The following is a 24,963-nucleotide window of genomic DNA, read 5'->3' on the forward strand; positions in this document are numbered from 1 at the left end:
TCAAAATCTTGCAGGTCAAGGTGGGCTGTGAAGCCCCAGTAAGAAGATTTGAAGTCTTCATATCGCAACTACAGCGTAATAGTGGAGGAGCTTGATCTTAGCTGGAGCCTCAGAGGGTTAGAAGAGCATTAATGTAGAACAGCAGATGGTGAGCTTCACTATGAAATGCAGACCTCCAAAGCATGGCATGAAACCATTCCCAGGAAGAAGGGAAAGCAAAGTGGCAGCTTTTGGATGCAGAGGTGTTTGGGTATTCTGTGTCAGCATGCAGGCTCACAGGAACGGCTTGTATGAGAATGCTGAGGGCATGAAGCGAAATTAAATTCCCCATTGCAAAAGGGAGGGAAAAACTAACCTGAAACACAAGTGTTGTCAGTGACGCACTGTTACTAGCATTCAGGAAAGGGGTCTCTGAGGCAGAAAAGAACATCGCTGAGCTAAGGCTCCTGTTCAGAGGGGAGATGATTTTGGTAAGAACAGAAAAGAGGCTGTCTCAGTGCTGGCTCAGCTCCTGCTTTGAAGAGGGAGTGCAATTTCACCCTGAAAAAAAGGGCTCAGAATAAAGAGGGGGAAAAGGTAACAGCCAGAGTATAGAAGAGCTTCTGTTTAAGAAGCATTTCCCCAGGTTAGGACTCTTCTCCCTGGGGAAGAGAGATCTGAGGAGCTCCTGCAGAAGGACAAACCAGGAAGAGTTGCTCCCTGTTCTCTACAGTGCAAGAAGATGGTCAGGCAGGAGGCTTAAAACAAGGTACTTAACTTTCCCCCCCTGGCAGGGTAACTAACTGAACGGGGACTGCAGGGACCAGCCAGGCACCCTTGCCCGGTGTACATCCTGCTGCGAGTGTGGCAGGCAGGAGGGGCTCTGTAGGCAGTCTGAGGTGCTTATAAATGGACTTGGGAAGGATTAAATTAACGGGGAAATAGTCTGTTTGCTACCTCTGCATAGAAATGCCATCTCTGGCTCTCCACTGCCCAAAGACCTCTGAGGAGCTGCTCTGCCCAGGAACGAAAGCAGCAAAGAGGGGCCAGAAGTTGCCCTCTGTGACCACCGGTGTGTCCACCAGCAGGTTGGCCAGGGCAGAAGCAAGCAGATGGGATTTTGCAGCACTGGGGGGCCTTGGTGCAGGCTTGGATACAAGCAGAAGGTGAGCTGTCCTATGCTTTGCTGTGGGCAAGTGGTGAGTATCTCCCTCTTGCTTTTGTTTTCTTCTGAGAAATCTTCAAGCCGCAATTATTGTAACAGGAAGAAGAGTATAAAGAGGAAGGACAACCACCGCTTTCAGAAACTGAGTCCCCACACTGCTTCTGAAGATGTGTTAGATACTTTGTTGCTAAGTCAGTTTTTAATTGCTAATATGATGTTTTAATTGTTCAAAAGCAAAGGATAAGTAGCTATGCATTTGTTTAAAAGGATAAAACCAGAAACATAGGCACTACTTGTACTTTTTCAGTCTCATGAAGTTTTAAGTTCCTTAACTCAAGAAAGCTTGCTCTTTGTGTACTAGAACTATAAATTTTAGGTCTTTTCTCCAGCATATGTTTCCCAGGAAGAGAAAGAGAACTCCAGCTAGAAACCCCACACCGAGAGCCTTTGGCTCAAAAACAGTATACTTGGTCCTGGGGCTCAAATCAAAGTTAGGCAACTGCAGTTCTGAACATGGTGTTTTTCTTTTATTCTCAGCCTTGCTAAAATACATTATATTGTTTTAAGTAACAGATTTCTTTTCAAATTACTTTTACAAGAGGAGACAAAAGCATATTCTCAAATTCAGAAGATGGAGGTCTGAAGTTCTTCCTTAAACATGCCTTCAAAATGGAGGTCTTTTGCCATGAGCTCTTCTTCTACGTCTTCTAAGGCCCACTGATGATCAGTCAATTCTAGAGCTTCCCATTCCGTCTGCATTGATAATAATCAGAGGTAGAGGAAGGAAAGCAATACAGTATTAAAGTAGTTAGACAAGAACTACGCAAAGCAGTCCTTACCTTAGAAACTGCAACAAAAACCAAGTTCTATTGAAAACCTGGCAATCCTGTCAGCTCTCTGAAATCAGTGTTTTATGCTTAACTGGGTATTAGATAGCTGGCCAATACAAGTACATCATAGAAATTAGAAAAATTACATTATCTACTTTTTGAAAACCCTCTAACCTTCTTGAATAGTCCATTTCTTCTAAAACAGCTGTCTCTAGAAACACAGCCAATTCTGTTTGGGGGAGGTGGTCAAGTGCTTTGTGGTTAGTTAATTCTTTAGTTCAGAGACATTTGATAAAAACAGTTACAGGCCAAAAATTTTGCAACTGATTACAGACTTGATGTGCCTCATTAGATTGTTCTCCAACCAACAAGCTCCCCAGAGCTGCAGAGTTTATTGATTCATTAAGCCAGGTGTTCATAGCGGCCCAAGAACAGAATTTCATCCAAAATATGAGAATGATCTCCCCCACTACTCATTTTCCACCACCTATGAACACAAATTACTCCTCCTCTTAATCCATTAAGTGTTGCTCCAGTATGTATTGTGGAGTAAGCTGCATACAGCCTGCAAAATCATGTCATGTGATGCCTATCAAGAGATTTGTATTTCTTGGCTGGAACACTTCTGCAGTATGGGCTTGCTTTCTTTGTTCCTGCTGGGGACCATGTAGCGGGTTTAGGTCTCTACAGGGCTGAATGGCAAAATTGCTCTGGATAGCCAGTACCAGAAAGGAAGCGGAGGAATGTGAGCCAGGAGAGCCCATGGTACTGCTTGGAATTGCACCTCAGTGCTGACAGTCACTGCTCCAGCAGAGCTGCAAACTGCAGCCACTCTCTTCCCCGGCTGAGCCTCTGGCTGGGTGATGTGGGTTTTTTAAACCAGGAAGGTTACTGAATACAAGAAACTGCAGGAGCAGACTATCCTGACTTCCCAGGCAGCAGGCTGCGTGTGGGTAAATCTCTATATAAAAACAGAAACCAGGACCTTCCCTCCATGCATAAACTAGGGTTGTGAAAGGTAGAGGCAGCCTAATAAGCAAGTGCCTACAGAGGCTGCTTAGGAGAACTTCAAGACACAGTCAAATCCTGACAGATTTTTCCGTTGAGCCAACTTGCTTACTTGATTTTCTTACTCAAGTTCCATCATGTGCCTGCTGGACTTGTGCTCAGCTGCACTGCTAACACAACTTTTTGGGAGCCAGCTTCTGCTTTGAAACTAGACCTCAAGGAAAAGAAAAAATCTTCCCCTGCAAAAGCAGAAGATGGCACATGAATTCAGCTTTTGTATTAGGAATGACTAACTAATCAGGTTTACTTCAGGGTATTAGGGCTCTGCCAGACTCAGGGCAACTTCCATATCCCTCATCAGTTGTCAGCTCTAATTTTAGGAACAGGAATCCAGAGCAGTTGCCTTACTTGACACAGGGAGAGGCCGAGTTACATACGGCCTACAATCCTGTAAGTTCGCAGCAAACAGGAATGCAGGTGGGAATACCGTACCTTAAATGCTTTGTTAGTATCTGCTGGCATGGCCATTGCTGCCCCTGTCATTTGTTCTTGCATCACCCTAGACTGATCTGCAGCTACAAAAGAGAAATGAGAGGTTGATTTTTGTTTGTGTCATTTAAACAGTATTTCTTGGAGCACAGTGCCACCAGGCTGGTTTCTAGCTATAGACTAGAAAGTTGCAGAAACACCCAGAATGCAATAGTAACGTGCCAGAAAGAGTTCTCACAAGACATCTTGTTCCTACCCCCTACACCTTAACTACATTTACATAAAATATGCAGACAAATTGAGGAAAATAGTCTTCTACATTCCCAATACTCCCAGAAACAGTATCTGTCTTGCCCTGCATCTAGTGTTAAGAAATCTTTGCAGCTTTCCTTAAAACTGGTACTTGCTAGAAATAAAAGCAAGCCTGAGAGCAAAATTTGTGCACACCAAGTTGATGGGAAGGAAAGCATGGGTTAATTACCAGGGAAGTTTCTGAGCAGTTAGCCAATGGCTGCTGCAGAAGATTTGGGTACTTGCTGCAGGTGATGTCAAACCTGGGCAGTGGAGAGTAACCTCACAGGAGCAAGAGAGGCTTTCAAGAGCTTTTTGGCTGGAAATTTCTAAATCCTTCCCCAGCCTCCCTCAGAAGCCATCCCATGGAAGGAGAAGCCAGCTCTTTCCCAGAAGTGACAGTGTCTTACCATTATCTTGGCCCAGGATGAGAGTATAAATGCTTCTGAGTCCAAACACATTCAAGAAGTACCAGGAAGCAGAGCTCACCCTGATAAATCAGAACAAGCGTGGTTGATTTCAGTTCAAAGCTGGCTTGTGATCTCATTTCAGAAGCACGCACAGACCATTCAAGGGTTATTTATTAACACATTCAAAATTTTCCAAGTGAATATTCGACCTTGCTTGCTGAGGACACAGGCTTACCAGGACGCATCTAAAGTGAGCAGTTCAATTCCCTGCTGCAACATTGGTTTAAAGCGCAGCGTCAGAGGAAATGGGACCTTTGCTGCAGGATAAAAAAAAAAAAAAAGCCCAGTTTCACAAAGTGACACTACATAATTGCAAAGCAAATGGCAAAGCAAGTAGATAGTTCTTTTATTAAATCTAATGTAGTCTGAATGCAATGCATATGATGACAAGTTCACATGTACTTTTGAAAAAGCTGTAGGTCTGTATTTATTTTAATATGAAAAGACTTTTTGAAACCTAATCAGATGGCCAAACCATCAGAGGTATTGTTTCAGTGACTGTGAAGGGGAATGTCTTTTGTTAAGGAAACAGTTATCACACAAACAGTAAGAAAAAAACCAGAACTGTGAATTTAAGGAAGTATTTTTGATGCGTACACCCTGCATTACATAGTAACCAACTCCCTGGACAGGTTCAGAGGAAAATCCACTGTATCAACCTGAAGTTTAGGCAGTTTTAATAAATTTAAATATTGGGTTTGCCACTACAATTGTTCCCGGATACATGAGCTATTTTCTTTGTGACCATGGTTGGTACTCTGAGAACAATTTTCCCTCCTTTGCTATGGGGCAAGCAAATCAACACAGTTCATGGAGTGAATAGCAGCAGTGCCACAAGCCAAATTCATGCTGCTTCCAATCGACTGCTTTCAGGTAGAAGAGCAAATCTCTGATGCAGCCCAGACCCTCGAGGTCATCATCAGAAACACGGCCAGATCCCTGGGCTGTGTTACTCCAGACACTTACTTGTGACAAATCCCGAAAATGTCATGTTGATCCAACCACCGATGAGGATCATAGGCAGGACATTGGTTACATTCCCTTTCATCATATCTGTCAACATGGTAGGATCTGCAAATCATAGATTTGATGTAAAGCAGCAGTGTATCACAATAAAGGGAAACGAGACATTACTTCACCAACATCAGCTATTTTAATTAAGAAACTGCATGAGAGGTAACAGTCCTATCCCACTATCTATCCCTTATCTATTATTTTCCACTGTTGTAAAATACTTTGCAAAATGAGATGAGCAGCCAGTGTGGCAGTGGCGGCTGCTGCTGCTGCCAAAAGGGTGTCGTGTTCTCCACTGTGTCTGACCCCAGCTGCTTTGTCTGTGTTTGACCCCATCCCTCGCTCCAGATCTCTGAACTTGCTTGACCCCTCTGTGAGCTGATTTAGCTAGAAAAGGGACAACAAACTATCCAGCTAATTTGCTGCTGGAGTTATGCTGCTGGCCATGTTAATAAGTTAAATCAGTTTAGAGAAGGTCCTGCAGGAGCTGGTGCAAAAAACTGACAAAAGGACACGAGAGAGCAGGACTTCCCATTTCTGGCAACACTGAGGTGGTCGTGGTCTTGTGAGACGCTGCAGGCAGCTGGAGGCTGAAGTTAAGCAAAATGAAGGGACCTAACATGTTGCTCCTGAAGAGAGAGATCTCGGTCCCCCTTCCTCCCCAATGCCCAGCTGCACAGTCCCACCCCCTTCCTCACATTCACTGAGCTCTTTGCAAAGTTGATTCACCTTCCTATCCTTGGCAGAAAATTATAGGTTTTTTTATGCCTGGCTACAGTTACGATACCTTAACATACCTGTCATCGGTGAAGGAGGCACTACCTTTCTTTTTGTTTTCTTAAAAAATCCATCCTCTGGGTTATTAAAAAAATATTTCCGGGTCAGGAAAGACTGAAAACAAAAACAGCCAATGCCAACACCATAAGAAATGAAAGGACAGAAGCGTTATTTCTTGCTCTGACATGCAGACATCTTATGAGCTCTTTCATAACACATCCTTCTTTCTTGGAGAGGTACTTCACTGCCCATATACTCTAAAGGCCCTCACTTTTCTGTTTCCCTGGATCCAGAGTACCAGCTCTCTGGCTTTCTAAAATTCTTAAAATAATTCTAAGAATTCTCTGAAGAAGAATCCACATTAATTAAAGAGCTTCTAGCACTTTGTGCAAAGTTCTTGCTGGTTCAGTACTGATACCGGTACATGGGACATTTTCATTCCCCCCGGCTGACTTCCGGATTTTACAATATACATACTTGGCAGCAACTGAGCCAATACGAGCAACTGATTTTTAGTTCAGCAAACACTATAGCTGACGTTGTATGACTATCTCGCTAGCCCAAGCTTTTATTAAATCCCTGTGTATTTGTGGGCAGATATTAAACACGATGGGTTGGACGCAGACTTCATTTTAGCATGCAGTTAAAACACCAAGTAGTGGAAGCTAACATTAGTGTCAGGGAAAAGACACGTACAGTGGTCCTGTGCCCAGGTTCCCCAAGCATCTGCTACCGACCGCACTTCGAGACAGCGCTCTGGGCTAGGGGAGACCCAGCCAGACTGTCCGACCCCACGGGGCACCTGTGCAGGAGCCGCCCGACACTCGAGAGCACCTCTAAGCACGGCACTCCACCGAAACGCCTTCTGGCTTGGTGCTCGTGTCTGAGGTAGCCTCCTTGTAAAGCATAAAGCCACTCACGCAGCTCCGTACCTGTTTTGGAATGTATTTTCCATTTTCCCGAAGGACTCTGCTCCGAATCAGGACTTGGCTGGAAAAGAGACATGTCGCGTTAGCGGCACGGCCGCGGGCGGGAGCGGGCCTGCCGCTGCCCTCCCCGGCCGGCGGGCGGGAGCGAGCCGGGCCGGGGGCCGAGGGCACCGAGGGAAAGGCAGATGTGAGGCCGCGGTCGAGGGGGCCCGGGCCCAGGCGGGGCCCGGGCCGAGGGGGGCCCGGCGGCGGCCCTGACCTGTCGGACACCTGCTCCTGCGTGAGCCTCTTGTCGCTCTGGAGGAGGATGGAGACGTAGTGCCGGATCATGCCCACGAAGAAGGTGATGAAGACGATGGGCAGCACCACCCACAGCCGGATGTTGGAGTCCAGCAGCAGCTCGGGCTCGCTCATCGTGGCGGTGGCGCTACCGCTACCGGACCCGGCTCCGGCCGCCACCGGGCCGCCCCGGCTCCGCTTCCGCTTCCGGGCCCAGCCCTGCCGCCGCCGCCGCCGGAAGGACGTCACCGCGCGGCGGTGGCGGGAAGCTCGAGCGCGAGCGGCGGCTCCGTCGCGTCCCGGCGGGCGGTGGTGGAGCGGAGGAAGGCGGCCTGCCGGCCCCGCAGCGAGCCTGCCGGCCCCCAGAGAGCCTGCCGGCCCCGCAGCGAGCCTGCCGGCCCCCAGAGAGCCTGCCCCCGGGTCAGGCGCGCCCCCCGCACCCCCGCCCCGGCTCCGGTGGGGCGGCAGGGCCCTGAAGGCGGAGGCCGCCGAGCCGCTCGCAGCTCAGGTGAGGGGCCTGCGGCGGGGGAGCGTGCCCCGTCCAAACGCGGGCCGACCCGCCCTGGCCATGCTCTGCGGGGCTGCTGTGCTTTGGGAACGCGTTTCTGGGCCACCATCGGGCAAAACTTGGCAGTTCGTTATTGAGGGCATAAAACCGGCTTTAAGGCAAAACCTGGCAGTTTGTTATTGAGGGCATAAAACCGGCTTCAAAACTTGACTGCCTGCCGAAACGCAAGCCTGGTCTCAGGGTCCAGCTGGCCTCTCCTGGCTGAGGAAACGGATAGAACCGAGCTAAAGGTGGTGCAACTTTTATGTACGCCATACTGCCCTATAAATGCTCCGGTGAGGTAAGTTGGCTGCCACAGAAATTTCCAAGCGTTTGGGAGTAGATATAATAAAGAGAGGACTACTTGGGAGTGCACACTCTTCCTTGGCCTGTCAGTCTGCACCTCGGGTCCAGAAGAGCTGCTAAAGGCTCGTCACACTTTTTCCTTTTTTTTTTTTTTTTTTTTTAATTTGTTCCACTTCCACTCTGATATCTTATGTAACTCATTTTAACAACCTCTGCCAAATAGTTGAAACTGGGCATGAGACGACCAAGCGTATTTTTTAAAAAATTTTTAAGTTTTAAAGGTGAGCCAAGATTTATTTTTTCTTTTTAATCACTGCCACCCACCAGAAGAGGACAAGTCAGACGGAGGTTTGTGCTGACAGAACTCTTCTTGCAGTTGCACTGGGTTAGGGACATGGTTGGGCTCATGAATGCTAAATTGCTAATCCTTTGTAGCTTTCTCTGGGCATGGGGAGAGGATCACAAGTTTAGATCAGTGGATACTATCTGAGACCTCTTAGATACTCAGTTTAACTCGCCATTTAATTTGCCTGGCATCTGAAAGAAAAACTAAGCCTTGTTTTATGAGGAACTGAATTTTAGGAAAAGTGATGTATTACGCTATTTAAATATGACAAGCTCTAAAATCTTGACCTGTACAGCAGAAAAATGTGGTGTGATACTGGTTAACCAGGCAATCCACTCTTCTTTGAGCAATTTCAGTTTCTGGAGCATTACCCTTCGCTATTCATTAACACATTCTAGATTTGCTTAAAATACCCTGAATTAAAGTGATGTCTCCTTTGCTCACTTGTCTTTTTCCTTCATTTTTATAGGTAACAATAAAGGTTTTGTTACCATGGTTTCAAAAAGAAAATTGTCAAAAGTTGATGCTCCTGGAGAGAGCTGCAAGACCGACTTGCCGAGTAGGTGCTCAGGTATAATCTTACAGGGAATGGAGACCCATTGGTAGAGGCAGCGGCTCCCATGCAGGGAGAAGGCCAAAATGACAGTTTTGATAATGCAGCTAGCTAATTGTTAGTGACACTGTTGATCCTTAAACACTTTTTTTAATAAATCACAATAAAACAATAATGCTAGAAGCGGTGCTGTATCTTTTCTCAGTCCTTCTGTTCTCACACCTTTGATCAGTGTTCATCATCTTGAGCTTCACTGCCTTCAGAGTCTGCAGATTAATCACATTTGATCAAAACTGATATCTAGAAATCAAACCAAAATAACCTCTCTACGTAGCTGGAGGGAGGATAGTTATTTTTTGCTTTAGCAGATGGGTGGCTACCTAAGAGATGGGTCTGGTGGGAGAACCTATATTAAAGTTGTGCTTTTCAGGCCAGAGGAAAGTATATGCTCTAGTGTTGCTCATAATCTGTTAGTGAGTATGTCTCCCATGGGAGTAAGCCACTGAAGGTGTATCTTAACTGCCTTTGGTTATGGATCACTAAAAGGGGTGAGTAAGAAATGTTCCTTTCTGGTGTCATGCTGCAGGGGTAACTGCTTTATAGGATCTGCGCGTTGGCATCTGAGTCTGCCAACGACTGCTGTCAAACAGCAGTACAGTTTGTTGGTCTGGTCCCATAAGTGTATTCCTGTGTTCCTCTAATTTCTTACTAGAAGGTTAATTTTGAATTAGTTGTTTATATGAAGGATCCTTGCCATTTTTATTGCAGAGTATATTTGATGTGGCACGTCTTGTTTTCTCAGAAACAAAGAAGTCACGGATTTCTGACAAGGAAAAGGCCTCTGCCCATGGTGGAGTGGAGAATGAGGGAGTCTTTGAAGAGCTCCTTAGAACATCAGGAATTATACTGAAAGCTGGGGAGGGACAGAATGAAATAGGTATGGGTTTAACACTTGCTCTCTCTGCTTGTGTCTGAAAACCTGCAAAGATGACTGGTACAAAGTAAAGATGCATTTTACTAGCAGCACAAAAATGCTTGAGCCAGCTTATTCCAAAGTTCAAGCAAACCTTCCTCTGGCCTTTTATTTGTTATATACTTCTTGAATTGCACAGTTCGTGCTGAATTCAGTGCATCACCTAAACTCATTATACCAGCTCTTTGGGTGTATACATGCTAAGTCAAAAGACTTCTGAAAGATTATTGGAGGTATATGGAATAAGATTAGACTGCATCTGTGATTATGGTATTGAGTTACAGAGGCAGGAGCTCTGAAACAGGAAAACGAACTTGTCATGTTGCCTTTCAGCTCAGACAAGGCCTTCAGGAATTCGTGTATTAAGCCTTTTTAATGATACTAGCTACTCTCAGCCCAGACTGGAGAAAGCACAAGTGGTGATACCGCTCAGGCTTTTGCTAACTGGACTTCTCAGTAGAGCAAACGTAGAAATATTGGTGGATGGGCTTGAGACCTTGTACTTAGTGTAGCTGTTGTTATGATGTTGTATGGATAAAATGTGTCTGGTTCTTTATTTTCTTTTTAAACTTTCTCCTTAGCCGTAGATCAGATGGCTTTCCAGAAGAAGCTCTGCCTGGCCCTGGAGAAGCACCCTACTTACCCAGGTGTAAGTAACGGACTATGCTTTGGCAGGACCCAGCTTTAGAACTGTTTGCTGTGTAGCAAAAGACACAAATGGAACTGCCTGTCCCTGCTAGTCCCATGCAAAAGTATGCAACATGGTAGCTTATCTTGGATTTCTGTGGTCCAGACTCTCTAATTGTCTCCATGTTGCTGTCCCAGCCTTTTGGTCCCATTGTCCTTCTGCTGTATCTGTCTCTTCTCAGCTGTTATGTCTGAATAGTCAGACATAGAGATGACCAGCATGTGCCTCTGTTAAACTAGCCTTGGTGTGCATACTCCAAGTTCGATTTTGCATAATTCCAAGCAGAAGTGCTGCCACCACCTTGCTCTGTCGAAGTAATTAATTGGCAATATTATTCAATAGACAAACTCGTAAGGGAGAAAAATCATTTGCTTAACTTTCTAGTGGAAGCTGTGTTTGGTTTTGTGTTGGCTGGGAGCTGGCAGCATTAAAACTGCCACAATGTGGTGCTCCTCTCCAGTCAACAAGCCCAGCATGAAAGTCCTGAGGCCAGTGATTTGAATCCTGTAAGTATTTTTTGCGTGCAGCTCTTGTCATATTACATGTTGCTGTCTCAGCTGAACACGAAGAAAGGCAAAGCCCTTTTAAATTAAAGTAAAATGTGAGACTGTTGCTTTAGAGTTATTTTGTAGAACAGCTAGTGTTTCCTTTTGGAAATTGTTTAGACTAGAGTTCATTTATTATCCAGCTTTCCTTCCATCACAATTTCTGTCTGTCTGCAGTTCCCTGGCTAGCTCTTCCCTGTTCTCATCATCTGCTCACAAAGAGCATCCTAAAAGACAGCAGTTGATCGGGATGTCTTTTTAAGAAGTGGGTAACTTCTCTCTGCTTTGCAGGTTGTGAAGCAATTTATCAGCGGCTTGGAATCTCATATCAAAGACAGAAACCAGTTCAAAAACTGTCTCTTGCCGTGCACTCCCACACGGACTGAGGGGTCGAGGTCAGAGAAAATGTATTTTGTCTTCCCCTTCAGTCAGAGCTGGTCTCTATTTAAATGTCATATAACGTTGAGCAAAGTGGAGGGAAAGGCCATAGCTCCAGCTGATACACAACAAGACTTGTTTCTTATGCAAAAGTGGCTAGTGTAATACATTGCTGTTTAATAGCAGTAGGTTTAAAGTGGTAAGTCGCAGAATTTACTAGCTGCCTGTGGCATGCGTTGGGCTCCATGTCATTTTATGGCAAGAACCAAATACTGGGGGGAAAAAAATTTTACAAGGCTGGTGAAGGTCAACTGTTTTTTAACAATTTTTCCAGGAGATACAGCTTAACCACAGAGACTGTTGCATTTCCAGCTCACACTAGTCTTGTAGAGAGTAAGCTCGTTCAGAGCTAAAATGCACTTTTAAATTTTTTTGTGTGTGTCTGTGGTTACCATATGTTACCATAAGTAATTGTGTTTTTTTTTTTTAAAAAACAGTAGTGTAAAGAGTTACAGCCTGTTCTCCTAACATGTTTGTATTACAACTGTAGTGGAATCTTTCATCTTGCAGGACTCTGGTGCACTCATATTGTGAAAGCCTCATTAAACTGCTTCTTGGAATTAAGATCTTACAGGTATGGGCACCTTAGTTTGCTCCTTACAGTGGTGTTGATTTATTTAGGAATCCTTTTGCCTGTGTAAGTAGAGGATTAATAGAACTGATTGTGAGGCAGATGAGACTGCATCTGGAATAGTGTCCAATTTCTTGTTTCTTTACGGACACAAAGATGCTCAGGGCCTGGAGCACATGGTATACGAGAAGAGACAGAGGGAACTGGGTTTGTTCAGTCTTAAGAAGAGAAGACTAAGGGAGATCCTGTGGTCTCCAAATATCTAGTTGCATGATGTAGAGAAAACAGAGCCAGACTCTTCTCAAAGGTGAACAGGGGCAGGATGAGAGATGATGGCTCAGGTCAATGATGGGAAATTCTGATAGAATGTAACCACTTCCACTGTGGAGAATGTTTTCCTTAAGTCCTAGAACAGGTAGGCTAGAGAGGTGATGGAAACTCCATTATTGAAGGAATTTGAATCTTGGAGGTGTTTAAAAATGGGCAAGACATTGAGCAACCTGCTGGCAAGAACAAGTTCTGTTAAGCTGTACACATGTTACATCAAGATGTATATAGAGTTAAAGATGACATATCTCACCAAGGAAACCTTAGAGCAGCTGTGGATTTAAATTCTCTTATAATTAAAATGTTTTAAAAGTTCTTGTCTTAAATACATTTTTAGAATTGCATTTGGCCCAGGATTAAAGGGGGGAAGAATTAGACCTGCAAAGGGAATAGCAAAAGCGTGTGGGCACTGTTTTCAAACTTATCTAAAGTTGACTCCTATGTGGTGAAAAGCAACCCAGCTGGGTTTGAGAAAGAGAACTTTGTTTGGCTCAGAGGAATTGCACATCCTGCCCGTATGCTCTGCTTCTATTAGATTATGTGGATAGTTTATACCACTCTCAGCATTTGTGGTTTTCAGCTTGCAGGCTGTACGCCTCATTTCTGGCATTAGGGAAGAGGTTTCTTACACAGGAAATATTTTTATTTGTCCTTTTGAGTCTTTTATTCTCTATGCATATTTCACCTTTTGTGAAAGATCAGTTTTGGTGGCAATGCCACAGCACAAGCAGTAATTCATCATCCTAACTCTGTCTTTTTGCCTTGCTTCTAGCCTGCTGTCATAACACTGTTGTTGGAAAAGATCCCCGAATTCTTTTTTGACATGTGAGTATAGACTGTCTTCTCTCTGCCTTGAAATGAAATTTCTTCTTTTGGACAATCACCAGCTGTTTGACTTTAACTGTTACTTCAGATTTACCTGAATGAATGTTTGCAATGGTGTTTTTTTCTTCATACACGTGTAAAACTATCTGTGAGGTACCATGACTTTAAACTTGTGGGTGCGTAAAGTAGAAGACGAATTTATAGAAGCTGAAATACAGACATACCTCATGATTCATTATGCTTTTTGTAGCTACTGGCACAAGTTTTGGAAGTATTTCAGCAGAGGGACTATGGAGTGTCTCGTTATTAAAAAAAAAAAAAAAAGATGAAAGTGGCTGGCAGAGTTTTAGGAGGCTGCTAGATGCAAATAGACCTCCTTTTAAAAATACAAATTGTGTTCAAACAAGGAAAATAGAAAAAGCATCTGTTGATTTTTGAATGTAGAACACCATAACAGAGTGAGAGATCTTGAGGCGCAACATAGGCAAGACTTGAAAACTTAAGGTCTTTTTCCAGTGCCCTGGATGCTCATTACAGAGTTAGCGGAGCAGGTTAAGGGATAGAAAGAAGCTGAGGCTGTTCCTGATACAGTATTAGTTTCAGTGATGACTATCAAGCAGGATACAAATGCTGTACAGAGGTTGAGTCTGAGAAATTGTCTCAGACTGAAATCTTGTTAGAGGAGGGTTTAACACAGTTGGTCACAAGGACTGAATTGTTTTCACCCAAGAATTCTAAAGGATCTCGGATGTGTCCTGGTTTCAGTTGAGATAGAGTTAATTTTCTTTATAGTGGCTGGTATGGGGCTATGTTTTGGATTTGTGCTGAAGACAGTGTTGATAATACAGGGATGTTTTAGTTGTTGCTGTACTAGTCAAGGACTTTTCAGCTTCCCGTGCTCTGCCAGGTGCAGAAGAAGCTGGGAGGGGACACGGCCAGGATAGTTGATCCAAACTGACCAAAGGGCTATTCCATACCATATGACATATGCTCAGTATATAAAGCTGGGGAAGAAGAAGGAAGGGGGGACATTTGGAGTGATGGTGTTTGTCTTCCCAAGTAACCATTACGCGTGATGGAGCCCTGCTTTCCTGGAGATGGCTGAACACCTGCCTGCCCATGGGAAGTAGTGAATGAATTCCTTGCTTTGCTTTGCTTGCGTGCGTGGCTTTTGCTTTACCTATTAAACTGTTTTTATCTCAACCCTCAAGTTTTCTTACTTTTGTTCTTCCGATTCTCTCCCCCATCCCACCGAGGGGGAGTGAGCGAGCGGCTGCGTGGTGCTTGGCTGCCGGCTGGGGCTAAACCACGACAGTCCTTTTTGGAGCCCCACGTTGGGCGCCAAAAAGGACTGTCGTGGTTTAGCCCCAGCCGGCAACTAAGCACCACGCAGCCGCTCGCTCACTCCCACCCCCCCGGTGGGATGGGGGAGAGAATCGAAAGAGCAAAAGTAAGAAAACTCGTGGGTTGAGATAATAACAGTTTAATAATTGGAACAAAATAATAGTAATAATAATAATGAATTATAATGAGAGGGAAAAAAACAATGAGAGAGAGAGAGAGGAACAAAACCCAAGGGAGGGGGAAAAAAGGAAAATATACATAAAAAAAAAAATTACAACCGCTCACCACCCACCGACCGACGCCCAGCCAGTCCCCGAGCAATGATCGCTACTCCCCGGCCAACTCCCCCCAGTTTATATACTGGGCATGACATCATATGGTATGGAATAGCCCTTTGGTCAGTTTGGATCAACTATCCTGGCTGTACCCCCTCCCATTTCTTGGGCACCTGGCAGAGCATGGGGAGCTGAAGGGGGGGAAGAATCCTTGACCAATGTAAACACCGCTTAGCGACAGCCAAAACATCAGCGTGTTATCAATATTATTCTTATACTAAAATCCAAAGCACAGCACTATACCGGCTACTAGAAAGAAAATTAACTCTATCCCAGCCGAAACCAGGACAGATGTAAAAGTGATAAGCTGTTAATTGTGCTGTGAACCCTTTAGTAAGTCTTAAAAATAGATGTTGTTATGCTTGCCTCCTGTCAAACTGTAAGAAGAGTGATGTTTTTTCTATGTATTAATGACAAGTTAAAAATGGGGGGGGGGAGTCTGTGGAAAAAAAGTGGTCCATTTTGCAGTAGGAGGAGGATGGTCCCATGGAGAGCTGGGTTGTTCAGCATGTTCATAAATGAAAAAGGAAATTAAAAGTGAGGTAACAATTTGTGGTAACGATTTCCAGGACAATCTAATCTAAAACTAATTGTAAAGAACGACTGAGTTTTTTTCAGTGGAGTTCCTACTGTTTTTTGTTTTGTTTACTCATCGGACAGGAAACAACATTCATTACAGCTGGTCTGTAGCCACACCTGTACTGACCGGCCAATTTCTCCCAAATCTGACATAAAAGCATAGACCTACCAGACCTCTACAGGTCTAATGCCAGTCGATGCCTGGACAGAGGACGTTCAATTTATTGACTTACTGTAGGAAGGGTAGGGAGAACTTGGTTTATCCAGGCGATTTGGCAACAGCCAATTTATTAATACATATGTGCTCACAGACCAGTGTGACCAGAAGTTACAGAAGAGGGAGAGCATCTTAGGCAGTACAGCTGCATAAACCTTGTTTTGTTAAAAAATCAGACTGCAAAATAATCCTGATTGTATAAATACAATTACAAAGTTGGTGTTTTCATTGAGGAAAGGTATCTTGTATGGGTGCTTCTTTTTGTTTCTTATTTTTAGTACCAGTTTCATGCTTAGCAGTAGTCAAAGCAGCAAACAGAATATTAGGGAAGGAATTGGGAACAAAATGGAAAACATCATGTCACTGTAAATGCATGGTACAATCACATTTTGAATGTTGCAGGCACTTCTGGTCAGGCTGTCACAAAAATGTAGTAGAACAGTTTCTATGTAAGTAGGGAAAAATATTCTAAATAAAATAGAATTCTGCCTGCCTTCAAAGGAGGTGACTGGCAGAGAGACGACAGATGTCTGTAAAAGCAAGAAAGATTTAGAAAAGGTAATTGAGGAAGGTTTAACCACTGTCTCTAACTATGCAAGGCAGCAAACAAAAAAAGCAGAAGTACTTTTTCAGATTATGCATAATTACCCTGTCGAATTCATCCTTGCAGAATGTAGAGGTCAGAAATTACACACAGTTGTGTTTTTTTGTTTGTTTTTTTTTTTTTTTTTTAATAAGGCTTAGGGAAATTAATGGAGAATAAATGTACTGCTGGATAGCAGACGTGATGGACTGGGTACTGGCTTCTGCCTTGGAGATTTGCTAAACTGCTTATTGTTGGAGGCTGAGTGGAAGCTCTGTGAAAAGATTGCTCTGTGAATGCGCTGTTACCCAAAACTTATCCAAAAGCATCTAATACTACAGTTGGGGATGGGGATACTGGGCTCAAGAGAGACTTAGCCTAAGCTAGTGTAGCCACTCTTACGGTAGCACAGGAGATCTGAAGTAAGGTCACATTGTACACTTTGACTTTTGTGCCGTAACTTAGGATGTTGTTGGTGGTAGTGTATTGAAACAGGCTAGCAGTATCCCTGCTTTGTGTGTATAGCAAGTAAGAAGTGGGGTTCTTCCTAGACAGTGCTAAAATCTGTAGGGGTGTTAATGATATTTTCATAATATGATTTTGATAGTTGGTTAATTTGAATTGCATCTTGTGGTCTTGCTGATTAGCAGCAAAGCTTTTGAGTCTGTCTGTAGGTCTGACTAACCTGTGTTTCACTTTTTCTGCTGTTGTAGCGTGGGCACCTTTGGAACAAATTTTCCCCGGCTCATCGTCAATCAATTTAAATGGCTTGACAAGCTTCTTGACAGCCAGGTGGGTACTGATGGTGCAATCACATGTATGTTTTTTTCAGTCAACTTTGGAATGCCTCTTAGGTGGGATGAGATCAATTATTATGCTAATGAGAACTGATGTTCTTTTCATGTTCACATGCTGAAGGAGAGATTTAATTCTTTCTGTTTTATTATGATTGCCTTCAGTGACTTTTGAACATCCCCTTTTATTATTTGTCTTCTTCCCTTGCTCTAAGTCTCCTTTTTCATAAGTTTGTATCTGTATGTATGTATCCACATGGATGACCCTGTTTTAAAGCTGTTGCTGGCACGAAGTTACAACCCCCTCTTGTTTAATTTTAACAGGAGATATTGGATCTTGCAAGCATTTGGGGATGAATTCTCTGTTCCTGCTTTCGTGGTTCTCTTCCTTCTTTCCCTAAGTCAGTCAGTCTCTGTGGGTTACTTTGTACTGGAGGGCTGTTACTAGAGAGTCCCAGAATTAACTGAATCAAGAAGTCATACTAAACACTGAGAAGCTTGCTGTTGGGTTTCCCAGTTTCCTTTGCTCACCAAGATAGTTATATCCTACCTTTAAAATACCATTGTTCCATAAAAGTCTATGCTATGATTCACAGCTTCAACAGGACAATGAGTTAAGGGACAGTTGGCATAAATCCAGACATGGATTTACGAACTGCTCGTGGACCGCTTGCTCACGGGGAGACTCATGCGTTTTACAAGTGTTCCTCTTGTCTGCAGGATCTCGTGAAGAAGTTAATGCAGATGGTTAGTGTCTCTCCTGTACCAGTCCAGCATGATATTATCACCAGTTTACCTGAGATCCTGGAGGATTCCCAGCAAAGTGAGGTTGCCAGAGAGCTCAGGTACAGATGATTCTGGTTGGTTTATTTGGTTTTATTTTTTTTTTTTCTTTTCTGCTCTCTTTTCTGCTCTCTTTCCTCTCGCGCGCTGTCTGTCTGTCTGTCAAGATCTCTCTTAAAGAGAGATCTAAATGCTCCAAAAGTGCTTTTATCTAAAAAATTACTGAACTCCTGAATACCTGGATACAGCACAGGTAGAATCCAGTTAAGTACTCATTACTTTTGGTGCATCAGTCTGTGATCAGTCACTTGGATATTACGATAGACAGCTTTTGATTTGGCTTGGAATCTGCTACAGTAAGGGTCAACATTGTTTTTATTAATTAAAAAAACCCACAACACAATAAATGTGTGCATGAAGCAGAACTTTCTGGCTATTTTATATACGTTTCTCAAGCATATTTACTGACCCAAAGAACAGGGGGACCTAATCCTCCCAGAGAGTGCTACCTTAAGCTAGCCCTTATATCTGTCTTTTTTTATAGTGTATTCATTTCACACGATAATTTTTTCAGTAGTCTTACCCTATATTTAATTATACACATCAGTGTTTCTAATTCTTATCATTACACAGATCACTTACGTTTATGCTGGTGCTAATTATCTTTTCAACCCTGTAGTTGTTATTTTAGCCTATACCTGCAAGCAGTGCATCCTGTTCCTTGTACCCTCCCAAAAGTAACTGTAGCTTTGTGTTTCCATTCTCAGTTTACTGTCTCAGCTTCTAGATAAAATCCCCACACAATGAAATTTCTTATGCTAATCAAAGTCCTCAGGCTTCTGTTTTCTCTACTTGCATTTTTTCAAAGCTGAGAATCTAAACAGTATCAGCAAGACATATTTATTTTCATGTTCTTAATAGCCACTACCCATTTCTGATGTGGAAAAGTACTCATTGCTTGTTGTAATGAATTAGGGAGCATAAATAGAATTACCAGGAAGCTGAAAATGACGTGTTTTTCAACTAACACAATTCAAGTAGAACTTCTTGCTAGAGAAAGTTTATAGAAACTTAGATGGCAGCCAAGAATGATTAGGTGAATTTCGGGAAAGGAAAGTGCACGAGGCTGTTAAACACAGCTGCAGTCCCTTGGTCAAGGAGGTGCCAAACCACAGCTTGCTGGAAACCAGACCAGTTTATATAGGAAGAATTTGTAAATACTTGTCCAATTCTTAGTCTGTTTGTTCAGTGCTGAGAACAAACAGTGCTGAGAAAAGGACACTGAATTAAACGAATATCTGGCTATACCCATTGTGCCTTTCATTACATGTTTGCAATTCTTAAAGCAAATACTGTGACTAGGGAAGAGGTCACACATGAGAAAGATTCAATCTCTGGCTTTGGTGGCAATCTCAGTTACGCTTTGCTGATGGCATGTCCATGGGACAGAAGTGTGGCTAGAAGGTATCAGGCCCAAGAGATGTGTGGTTAAATCATATACCAGCTATCTCACTAATTTTTTCTATTTATGGTGAACCCAGGACCTTCCAATTTTCAAGTTCTTGCCTGATGCTTGTACCAGGTCTTTGTCCATGTTCCCTGTTTTTACAAGATTTGAGAAAGGTAGATTCTTCGTATCATCTTCTAATCAGCAACCACAGAATCACAATTCAGCGTGTTCAGAGAGGAGTGATAATTTAGGGAACCAGTTTTCCTTAATGCCAGTGGAATATTTTGTTGTCAGTTTCGGAGATTTTTTTTGCAGTGACCACAAAAACTACTGGAATCATACAATTTACTAAAGACCCATTCACGGTTCTATTAAGAGCATCGTTTGTTTTCTTTTTATTGTGTATCAGCTGCTTACTAAAACAGGGCAGGCGGCTAACAGTTCCAATCCTGGATGCCCTTTCTCGTCTGGATCTCGATGCAGGCCTTCTGGCTGAGGTAAGAGCTTTTACTGAGCAGTTGAACAGAACCCAGCCCCTGCTCAGCAACACGAGAGCTAGAGCTGTTTGGTCATTCAAAGTATTTTGCTAAACCTGACTCCTATAGGCCTTCAAAAGTCCTGAGCTTGCTGAAATTGGAAAGGAGTCAGAGAAGCTAAAACTGTTTTTTGAAACATGCATGAGGGGTTCAGTGAGGAGCAGAGAGAAGGTTTCTGGCTGTTACAGTATGCATTCAGAAATTTCAAACACAGCTGTTTTAGCAAATGCAAAAGCACTTTGTCCTGCTGCAGTAAATTTTTACTGCCCATCTTAAACCTGCTTATTGTCACTATTTCTTTTTTTTGAGGTACAGTGACCAGACTAGACTGCTTTATTTTAAGTAGAGGCATAGACTCTACTAAGTAGACTGGTGATTAAATAATTGCATGATCATAGTTTTTCTCTGCAGAATGCTGATAAAGGAGAAGAGATTATGTGCCTTGTGTCTTCTGGACGTGCTGGATTGTTGCACTTCTTGCAGTTAGGCTTCTTATGAATAGAATAAAATTGGTTCATCTGAAAACATTAAATACTATTTTACATAGTCCCCAAAGGCTAGTGCTGCATAACAGGCTACACCTCTTCCATGCTTTTCCATTTTGAAAGCCAGTTAAATGATGGACTCTTCCTGGCAGTGCCAAGTGTGATGATAACGGGCAAGGGCCACAAATTACAGCCTAGGAGGTTCAGGCTGGACATTTGGAAAAATGAGTTAGGGTCTGCAGCACTGACATAAGTTATCAAAGAGGTGGCAGGCGCTGGGGCGGTTTCCTCCATCCTTGGATATCTTCAAGACTCAGTTAGCAAAGCCAAGGTCAGTCTGATCTAGTACTGACAATATTCCTGCTCTGAGCAGAAGGCTGGACTATAAGCCTCCAAAGATTCCCTCCCACTAACATAACTATGTTTCTGCGAACCATAGTCTTGCAGCTGATCCAGTATTGCTTTCTCCTCAGGTGCGGCAGTCTGCCATGACCATTGTGCCTTCTGTAAAACTGGAAGATTTGCCTGTAGTAGTAAAATTCATCCTCCATAATGTCAAGGCAGCAGACGCAGTAGAGGTACAGTATTTTCTCTATACTAAAGACCAATAAGTTGTCTAATCCAGTGCGTGTTTTAACAGAGAGCAGTTGCTTCACACGCTGAGGTGTATGCTTTAATGTTTTCAAGTAAAATTTTTAATATTGTCAAGGATCAAAGCACATGTAGAAACTATATCTGTCCTTTGACATGCATTTGATCATGCTTTCAGGCATGAGAATTGAAACCTCCTTTCTGCTGTCTATTGCAGATTTTTCTCATTTGTTCTTAGAATTTTTTTTTTTGTGTAAACATCTTAAAGAACTGAAAACAGTCAAATTGTTTTGAGTTAAACTCTTAGACTGAAAAACTGTGGTTAGGTGGCAACTTTAAGCCTTTGAATTTTATCGAAGAATTTTTCATTGTACAGACCTTCTAAGCGTTTTAAATTCCAGAAGTATCCAACAGACCTGGGACTGCAACTTGGTAATTCTCTTCTTGTTTTCTCCACTGAGTTCTGTTCTAAATCATGTTTTGGAAACGTCCCTACAAGGGTGGTTCTCCTGTTGGAGGACCATTTTCATTCTAAGGCAAGGAAACATACTCGGAATATTTTTAAAATGAACCAGATGTGTTTTGTCAAGCCAGCCTTGCTGAACTATTGAACATGCTTTTTTTTAATACTTGGAGAAAGCCTCAGCTTAAGCCAGATGTGGATTTTGATGTGCCCAAATCTTTCAGGGAGACCACTGTGAAAACAGCATGCATATAACATGCAACCCAGTCTGTGCTGATCCACTACAATTTGACAGCAGTTAAATTGGTAAATTGATATGCCTCAGAATTCCTGTGGCTGTCATATATCTTGCTCTGCTGCTGAACACAGTAATACTAGTTCACAGCAACATACAGCAGATATAGGTGGGAATTTCTTGGAGTAACTCTTAAGAAATCCTTTTCTGCTTTCTGCATGCATGTGCATGACAGTGAAAAGCAAAGTGTGGCTGGTTCACTTTCTAAGTATAAAAAAAAAAGTTTGAGCATGGTTAAATGCTTATAAGTCTTTAGAAATACATGAGTCTTTGATCTGTAATTTTAAGGTTATTCTCTGAGGTTGCGTTTTCTTTTCCTCAGCCTTTTCTTTCCTCATACGTCACAGTGATTTGTGCTGGAATTTGTGTTTTACAGGTGATTTCTGATCTTCGTAAGAGCTTGGATCTGTCATCATGTGTTCTGCCCCTGCAGATCCTAGGTTCCCAGAAGAAGATTAAAAGCCAAGTCCAGGCCAGGTACTTGAGCTGATTTACATGATTCTCCAAGGGTAAGATGGGACAAGAGAACTTCACTTCCTCTTTATCTGGTCTCTCTGGCACACATGGTTACATACGCAAGCCTAATTTATCCCAAATAAAGTTCCTGACATCTTTATTCCTTCCCGCTTGGTGCTAATAATAACACATTTGTCAATCCTTGTGGAGCCGGCTGTCCCTGCCATGCATGTAGTTCCTTTTGAGCCATCTGCATCCATGTCTGCCTGGGGGTATGCAACTCCATTTATAATAATGTTGCTGCTAGTTCATCTGTTCTAAGTTCCCTCCAGTATGTCTTTGGTTGATTCTGCATCCTCTGCTTCCACCCTTTTCTGAAACTCTCTTCTGAAACTCCCTATCTTTGCTAGAGCATTCTCTCTAGAGAATGGCTGCCTTAAGTAACTGCTGTGACTGCTAGGCTCCTTGTTCCTTTTACTACAGTATTTACAACGACTGAGTCTCCTCCTTTCTGATTGTTTACAGTTCTTCCATGAGCCAAGTAACCACCAGCCAAAATTGTGTGAAGCTACTTTTTGATGTGATCAAGTTAGCTGTGAGATTTCAGAAAGATGTCTCTGAAGCTTGGATTAAGGTAAGATGCTTCAGTCCTTGTTTCCTTATTTAATTGGACTCCTAGGTTGAGCCTGAGCCTGCCTTGTAATCAAATGTGATATCAAAAGACAAATGTTAGCCCTTCATTCTGCTAATACAGATTTCATTCCGTGCTCCAAATTAGCCGTGCTTTTTCATGAGTCTGCTTTCTTCCTCAGTTACTAATTTCACAGTGCTTGCAGGATGGCCACTGGGCTCCACTCTATAGACCCCAAATCTTGAAATGCAGGATAATGCGTTTCTGTATGTTTATGAGAGAGTTTTGGAAAAAATAATCTTAGGGTTTTTCTGTCTGCAAGAGAGCAAAAATGTATACCTGTATGTTGAGACTGAGCCTTAAGGTGCTTGAAAATGTCCAGCAAGAAATTAATATTGGCAGATATTGGGCTAAATTTAATTTTAAATTGCATTTCAGTGTAAACCATGAGACTGTTTCTTGTTTTCAGCCTTTCATTGCTCAGTACCTTAGTTCTTTTTTCAAGCCTGATGTTATTTGAGAAAGTCCTCGTTCAAGCTGAATTTTTGTGCTGGTTTTTTGAGTGCCTTCTGGATTTTCTGCTGTTGGCAAGATCCAGTTTTCTGGCTTTGATGGCTGTCCTGTTGTAGAGGAGAGAAATCTGTGAGCAGTATTTCTTTTGGTGTCTGCCTTTTTTGATTTGGTTTTGGAATATATTATTGTACTCTAGCATAACAGCTTTCTTGGTTTTTTTGCTCTTAGGCTATTGAGAACAGCATGTCTGTATCTGACCATAAGGTAATACTTCTGTATCTGCACTTGTCTCTGGGAATGTCTTCTTCTGTTGGTGTTTTCAAGGGCTTTCTTCGTGGTTGTAGATGAAGAGATTTTTCTAGTTGGAGCAGAAACTGCCAGTGCATGGGTGGTTCTTTTGGTATTTGACTTGTTCCTAGTATAACAGCTATCCATTTTCTTCGTAACTCTTAGTTCATACCTTCTAAATGTCAAGGGACAGAGTTATCCTGCTTTAATTCTGTCCTGTTGGACTGATGAGGTTTTTCTGCAGTTGTGGTGGTCAGGGCTTTTTGAGCTCTTGATTTTCTTCTCAGTTTGATTTCAGTGTGTAGTTGTCTGGACTGTTTAATATCTTTTCAGCATAATGATTAGTGGTTATTTCCTCAAAAAGGTTCTGGATCTGATAGTTTTGCTGCTAATCCATTCTACAAACACCAAGAACAGGAAACAAACTGAGAAAGTATTGAGGAGCAAAATTCGACTGGGCTGCATGCCAGAACAGCTGATGCAGAATGCCTTCCAAAATCATTCAATGGTCAGTGCTGATTCTGCTTTGAGACTTCCTCTTCTCTTTTATCTCTGAAAGATGTCAGATGATGATTTTATCCTGTGCTGCATTATTTATACTGTTCCTGTTATGTACACTTACTTCTGTTTTTTAATTTTTGGTCCCAGATCAGTCTCCCAAGGCACATGTCCTCTATTGTAACCGTCACGTGGTTTTTTGAGAGATGAGCTTTCCTCAGAATTGGATGGGCTTTTTATTTTGGCGCAAAACCTCTCAGCCTAAGAGATGTGGTCTAGCCCAAGATCTCTACTGTGTGTTCCAGACATGCTGTTGTCTCCCACAGTATTTTTAGAAGTTCATATGTTTACATGCACCGTTTTTCAAGTGTAATGGTTTCTAGGTCTAAATATGTGTATATATATTGGGCATATGTTTGTAATGTAAATTACCATTTACTATGAGAAAACTGAAAAGATCAACAGAAAATGACACAGTGCTCCTTGTTGGAGGTAGAGGGCAGATGAGAAACACTGAGTTATGAATGTAAAATCAATTAATTGAACTATAATAATGCCTTATGTAGGCACATTTTATTCTGAGTATAAGTGGGTTTAATTCAGTTTTAGTTTAACTCCCTTCCAGAATAAGTTAAGACAAAGTAAATTAGGCCACTTTACATCTGAATAAGAGCTTGTTGTTCAAAGGAGCTCTGTGTGATTAAGCTAACTTTAAAAGTTAACTTAGATTTTTCTGAGTGTCTTGATGTAGCAGAGTCCTTCCGTTAAAGTA

The 24,963-nt window shown here is 42.7% G+C and overlaps 2 protein-coding genes across 6 annotated transcripts in view; one reads left to right on the forward strand and one right to left on the reverse strand.

The window, feature by feature from the left end:
• Window positions 1-1,644: 1,644 nt before the first annotated feature.
• Window positions 1,645-7,453, reverse strand: EMC3 (ER membrane protein complex subunit 3). Its single transcript, XM_075514147.1, has 8 exons — window positions 7,212-7,453; window positions 6,956-7,013; window positions 6,044-6,137; window positions 5,199-5,303; window positions 4,408-4,489; window positions 4,173-4,252; window positions 3,475-3,557; window positions 1,645-1,897 (listed from the first exon to the last, which is right to left on the reverse strand). Exons 1-8 carry the CDS (start codon window positions 7,364-7,366, stop codon window positions 1,769-1,771), a joined length of 786 nt encoding a protein of 261 aa, XP_075370262.1. The 5' UTR covers window positions 7,367-7,453; the 3' UTR covers window positions 1,645-1,768.
• A 121-nt stretch (window positions 7,454-7,574) lies between these two features.
• FANCD2 (FA complementation group D2) overlaps window positions 7,575-24,963 on the forward strand; it is a 57,483-nt gene continuing 40,094 nt past the window's right edge. For 2 of the 5 annotated variants that reach the window (XM_075514139.1, XM_075514143.1), the window contains exons 1-15: window positions 7,575-8,079; window positions 8,900-9,001; window positions 9,786-9,920; window positions 10,538-10,605; window positions 11,481-11,584; window positions 12,138-12,201; window positions 13,298-13,350; window positions 17,122-17,200; window positions 17,923-18,047; window positions 19,845-19,932; window positions 20,930-21,034; window positions 22,182-22,282; window positions 22,787-22,895; window positions 23,634-23,669; window positions 24,058-24,201. In XM_075514139.1, coding sequence (XP_075370254.1) covers window positions 8,923-9,001; window positions 9,786-9,920; window positions 10,538-10,605; window positions 11,481-11,584; window positions 12,138-12,201; window positions 13,298-13,350; window positions 17,122-17,200; window positions 17,923-18,047; window positions 19,845-19,932; window positions 20,930-21,034; window positions 22,182-22,282; window positions 22,787-22,895; window positions 23,634-23,669; window positions 24,058-24,201 — 1,290 coding nt within the window. In that variant the 5' untranslated portion in view covers window positions 7,575-8,079; window positions 8,900-8,922. The remainder of the gene's footprint in view (window positions 8,080-8,899; window positions 9,002-9,785; window positions 9,921-10,537; window positions 10,606-11,480; window positions 11,585-12,137; window positions 12,202-13,297; window positions 13,351-17,121; window positions 17,201-17,922; window positions 18,048-19,844; window positions 19,933-20,929; window positions 21,035-22,181; window positions 22,283-22,786; window positions 22,896-23,633; window positions 23,670-24,057; window positions 24,202-24,963) is intronic. The other 3 variants (XM_075514141.1, XM_075514140.1, XM_075514142.1) reach the window with 3 other exon arrangements.

This window comes from Mycteria americana, chromosome 11, assembly GCF_035582795.1.
Source record: "Mycteria americana isolate JAX WOST 10 ecotype Jacksonville Zoo and Gardens chromosome 11, USCA_MyAme_1.0, whole genome shotgun sequence".
Classification (NCBI taxonomy): domain Eukaryota; kingdom Metazoa; phylum Chordata; class Aves; order Ciconiiformes; family Ciconiidae; genus Mycteria; species Mycteria americana.

What these genes read in the sequence shown, in the direction of transcription:
- EMC3 (XM_075514147.1), bottom strand. Translation starts at nt 7,366, where the DNA reads ATGAGCGAGCCCGAGCTGCTGCTGGACTCCAACATCCGGCTGTGGGTG. An exon ending in GCCTCCTTCACCGATGACAG is followed by an intron (nt 5,304 to 6,043) that starts GTATGTTAAGGT and finishes TATGATTTGCAG; the next exon opens with ATCCTACCATGTTGACAGAT. An exon ending in ATACTAACAAAGCATTTAAG is followed by an intron (nt 1,898 to 3,474) that starts GTACGGTATTCC and finishes TTATCAATGCAG; the next exon opens with ACGGAATGGGAAGCTCTAGA.